Below are 5,157 nucleotides of genomic sequence, written 5' to 3' on the forward strand. Positions count from 1 at the left end.
AAGCAAGTCTCTATAAGTAAGTTAACTTGTTGTTGTTAGCTTTGATATGTCATGGATAAAAAATAATAATAAAAAAAAAAAACTGGTACCAAGGTTGATTAACAGGTTTCCAAACAAGTTTTTGATAAATACAACATTTACAAAATAATACAGCAAGTTCTAAGAAAATAAAACATGTTTCAAAAATATATTAGGCTTTTAAGAGAATATTTTAAATTTTAGGAAGGCTTATAAGCCAATCGTAAGAGGTCAAGATTCTTTAGCTTTAAAAAATGTCAACAATCGTATTGAATATAAGAAAACATTTATAATGCATTACAGGTGAAGATAGCATTACTTACTTCATTCCTTTGAACCTTGACTTCCTAAATCATTAGTATATGATGAACTTCCTGCTCCGAGAAAATCCAGAAGTTGACTAAACTTCTTCTCCCAAACTGCATTGTTCTCAGCAATTTTTCTGTCCACGTCATTCTTAACAGCTTCCGCCTCTTTTTTGGCATGTTCAGCTTCTAATTTAGCTTGTTCTGCTTCTGTTCTAGCATTTTCAGCTTCTTTTCGTGCATCTTCAATTACTTGATCTGCTTTCTTTTTAACTTCATTCACCTCTTGAGTAAGATCAATTCGAGAGGGCTTTACTTTAAAATGTTGCGTAATACTTCTACCAGGTCCATAAGCTTTCAAATACCCATGTGTATCTTTGCCAAGCACATCCTGAATAATTTGCTCATCTGTTTTCTCATTAAGACCTTGCTCTCTTTGTTCTTTCAATTTGTTTATCTCATCCTATGAATAAACAATATTAAGTTAGAAGATAAGATGGTAAATGTTAAATGAAAAATAACAAACATAAAATTCATAAACTTACTATTGCATGGGTGTTATTTGCCAAATTTAATGCATTCACAGCCTTCTCAGATTTTCTTGTACGAGTTGCAACCAATACATCAACTCGAGAACACTTCCCACCATTCTTCTTCCTCTACAAACATTACAAAGTTTTTAGAATCAAATTACACTCCTAATTAATGTACGTTTGCAATCCAGGGAAGGGGGCTGGTGTGCAAGTACAGAGGGTACATATGCAGGTAGCTGTCATCTGGCAGGAGGGGGTCGGGGCTGGTGTGCAGGCAGGGAGGGGGGGTGTAATGAGCCACCTCCTTCAACCATGTTCATACATACAGCATGTCACACAATTAAAAGTTAAAATTAGAAAGAATAGTTGTTACATACTATTTCTTGTCTAGTGCGACCGAAGCCTTTAGTGCCATTATAGTGAGGCATCTTTTGATGTGCCCTACTTTCACTTGCTTTTTTGCTTTTCTCCTACAGTAAAAAGGATTTAATCAATAATATATGTTAATTAATAAAAGAATAAAGATATACTATATGTGTATTTTACCATAACCGTCTCTTCACTCCAATAATCAACCAAAAACTTCCATTCGACTTTAGTCAGATGACTAGGCTTATTTTTGAGACGTTCTTCTTTTGTTTTCAAGTTTTTATCATTAAAGTACTTTGATTTCAATTTGCTCCTAGCACCTCTAAATAAACGTTGTGCATGTTTCATAACACACTCCCGCCTATTTTCAGGGTCATCAAATGACCACTTCTCCTGCAAAAGACAGAAATAAATTAATTAATGCTCTTACATCAAGTTGACAATGTTTCCTTGTTAATAAGAGAAAGAAAAAAACCTCGTAAACATGTTAATTATGATAGCATATTACCGTGATGCAAGCCCACAAATGGTCTAATGTTTCAGATTTATACTCGTCCCAACATTTAACTTGTACAGAACATACAGCTTTATTTCGAACTTGTTGACCCAAGAAGAACGAAAATAATGATGCATTATCACCAGTGCAACACCATCATCGTCAAACTCCACATTCAGTTTTTCCCCAGGAGGTAACAGGGTAAGCTTTCTACAATATACCGTTCCTCTTTTTTTTTTTAGCAGCACCTGTATCAAGCATAAGCTCACTGGGTAGTGAATTGACATGACTTGAAGCATATTGTCATATATATATGTATTAAGGGATAACAAAGTCAAACCTGATGAAATGTTAAGGTCTTCATTCTCTGCTACAGTCATGAGTTCCTCTTCGTTCAATGGTTCAGTATCCAAAGATGCATCTTAAAGTTCAAGTGGTTGACCTATTTGTCGTCCTTCCTCATCATAGCCCCCCTCTATGGTGTTATTATTCTCCCTTGTCCCTCCAGTTTCTTCATCGTATTCTATTTACATGTATAGATTAAAAAACAAGTCTTTATAGAAGTGTTGAGAAAGGATTGGCTTTAATTGTTGCTGAAACTCTCTGAGTGATGAGATTGAATTTATAGCATCCACAAACTTTCCCATGAGTATGGTTAATTGATATTTTACTAATTCATCACAAAACCTATAACGCACTTCAGTATACAGAAAAGCAAGGCCCTTGTCAAAAGGACTTAAAAGGAAACCTAAAATTGTAAACTATTTAAGTATACAGAAGAAAACAAAATTTCATATGCATGGTTACTAACTACTATGAAGAAATATATATAAAAAAAAAATAGATACAAAGTTTGTGGTGTAGTGCATATAGGGCTTGAGATTCTAGATGTTGGCCTACTGGCAAAAGGTTGGAGTGATAGCTTAGTGCAAGTTTTTGCTGGTTGTGCAGCATACTAAGAAGCATTTTTAAAAAGCAAATATTTAAGTTGGATGCCAGCTCTTCACTACATAGACCAAATGCTAGAATTTTATTTTTTATAATTACTTTTGAAAAGCAACAACATTGCAAGAGGACAAAGTATTAGCTACAATTGCAAGGCTAGGAAGACAACTTATACGAACTCTGAAATACATCCCTATGCTTGGATTTAAGAACTGAAAATTGGTCGGGCACTTATTAAACCTGGAGTTACACAATAAATATTCTTATGAATTGAATCTATAAAACTATAAGGTCATGAAGTTTAGCTCACTAAGTCGAAGTCATGCTCATCAACTGCTAATCCTTTTATTGTAAAAGGCTAAAATAGGAAAACAATAACTATAGTAACACACGTTGTAACAACAATAAAGTCATGCAATGGATCAACAGGAGCAGGCGCAAGAATACAGGAGCAGGGCAGCAGTAATAGCTTGTTTTAATTGCTAGGTTACATGAGGGAAAGGGGAATGCTTAGTATTTAAGGGGAAAGAGAGAATGAAAAAGATTATGTGAGTTTTACAATTAATCTAGTGTAGTAGTAGTAGTAGTAGTAGTATAGCCTCCAAGATTCCACCTTTAGTGTGGTAGCATTAGCAGTAGGTTTGTAGCCGTTATTATCAATTTCAATAAAAAAATCCTCAAGCTTTCCTCTCTTTCATTTCACTGTTCTATTAGTTTACAGCAAGATTACTTAGTCTATAGCAAGTCAATAATCGATGATCCCTTTTTCCAGGAATTAGGAAAACAGACTAGCGATTAGCTGGAGTTGTAAATCAGCCCCTTGCTGCACCTGCCCCCTTCCTTACAAGGGCAAGGTACCTTCTTTTCCTCCTCTCCTAAATCACTATTTGTTTCTAAGTCACCAAAAGCAAATTGAAGAAAAGAATTAACTCCATTTATATATAGATTGTCTGTCCTATTAGCACACCTCATCCACTCTAACCTCTTGTGAACATCCAGAGTATCCATGGGGAAATAAAAGCTATGAATGCAAAGAGAGCTAGTTATTAAAAAAATTGAAAAGTAATAATCATAATAATAATTAAAAAAAAAATTATTCAGTAGTCATACATAAGTCACGATGGCTAGAATGCCACATTGCCAACTAAATGCCACATTATAAGGTCACGATGAGCTAGCAACTACTATTTTTTTAAAAGAACTTTGAGTGCTTTTAGTGCAAAAGTTGATGTATTCCTTCTTTTGATCTATGATTTTGATCTGACTAGACATTAGTTAACTGAGTTTTGTAGTATAATGACTTCAGAGAATAATTAAAAGAAATGAGAAGACAAGGAGAAGATATTTAGTAAACATAATGTATCGCTTAATTGTACACAGGTCCGGGGAAAAATACATCTCAATGTCTTAAAAAAGAACCCCGACAAATCCAGTTAGCAATGTGGCATTCTAGCCATTGCAAGATGACAATGTCAGATCTGCCCCATCAAATGTAACCCCTCCCCACATATCCTATTAGACTGATCATAAGCATATATAAGCACATCAAAACAACATAGCAGTTAAGAAAAAACATATCAATTTTATCTAGCATCATAATAAATATTTCAGCAGATGCAAACAACATATCAGTTAAGAAGAACATATCAATTTTACAAGCAGTAGACTGATCAGAACCAATGTATCATCGCATACAAGCAACATATCAGATTTTGTGCATATCATATTTCTAAATTGATTTGTTCACAAGAATCCAAAGCAAACATATCAATTACCAGCGCATGCAAAGAACTAATATGAACAAAGAAAGCAAATTACAAATTAATTATCACATAATTGACCTAAAAAATAGAACAGATGATACCCAAAAAAATCAATTCAATTAACCTTTAATTTACAAAAATCGAATTAATTAATCTAAAACAATTATGATACCATTCGAATTTAAGAAAATTAAATAATACAAATCAATTGAACATAGAATTCACCCCAAAATCACAAAATAGTTAAATTACCATAGATTACATACAATAAAACGTGAAAGCTAACAAAAACGAATTATGAATACTATCTTACCTTGGTCTTTCAACAAATTGAAGGAATTTGTCTTGCAATTGGTCTTTACACGAATCCAACGAATTTGCCTTTCACTCTTTAGCGTTTGGGTGCGAACTGCTCTGAGTCTCAACTCTCAAATAAAACAAGGTTTTACAATGTTTAGATGATTTTTATTTTTTATTTCTTTTGTTTAATATTGGCGGCTAATTAAACATGAAAGTGAGTTTAAGCGCCTAATTAGTTTTGGGTTCTGTGTTTTGATTTTGCTTTATTATTATTTTTTTTACCTTATGGGAAATATTTATTAATGATATTATAATATAATTATAATAATAATATAATGTGTTGTCAATTCTCTAAAAAAAAAAATGTATGCAATACTACATCGTACACTAGTTTAACCTTTAGAAGTTGCATAAATCTTCGGTCTCGA

The 5,157-nt window shown here is 33.2% G+C and overlaps 1 protein-coding gene across 1 annotated transcript; it reads right to left on the reverse strand.

Moving 5' to 3' along the window:
- Positions 1-342: 342 nt before the first annotated feature.
- On the reverse strand, positions 343-2,101 carry LOC145627680 (uncharacterized). Its single transcript, XM_081680038.1, has 5 exons — positions 1,865-2,101; positions 1,403-1,618; positions 1,234-1,326; positions 869-982; positions 343-786 (listed from the first exon to the last, which is right to left on the reverse strand). The coding sequence occupies exons 1-5, from the start codon at positions 2,099-2,101 to the stop codon at positions 343-345; spliced, it is 1,104 nt and encodes a 367-aa protein (XP_081536164.1).
- Between the last annotated feature and the right edge of the window lie 3,056 nt (positions 2,102-5,157).

This window comes from Chenopodium album, chromosome 4, assembly GCF_948465745.1.
Source record: "Chenopodium album chromosome 4, dcCheAlbu1.1, whole genome shotgun sequence".
Classification (NCBI taxonomy): domain Eukaryota; kingdom Viridiplantae; phylum Streptophyta; class Magnoliopsida; order Caryophyllales; family Amaranthaceae; genus Chenopodium; species Chenopodium album.

Bases quoted from the DNA above. Each gene is read 5' to 3' on its own strand.
- LOC145627680 (XM_081680038.1), bottom strand. From the start codon at position 2,101: ATGACTGTAGCAGAGAATGAAGACCTTAACATTTCATCAGGTTTGACT. The intron at 1,327-1,402 runs GTAAAATACACA...TTTTTACTGTAG, and splicing joins GGAGTGAAGAGACGGTTATG to GAGAAAAGCAAAAAAGCAAG. The intron at 787-868 runs GTAAGTTTATGA...GTTTATTCATAG, and splicing joins CAAATAACACCCATGCAATA to GATGAGATAAACAAATTGAA.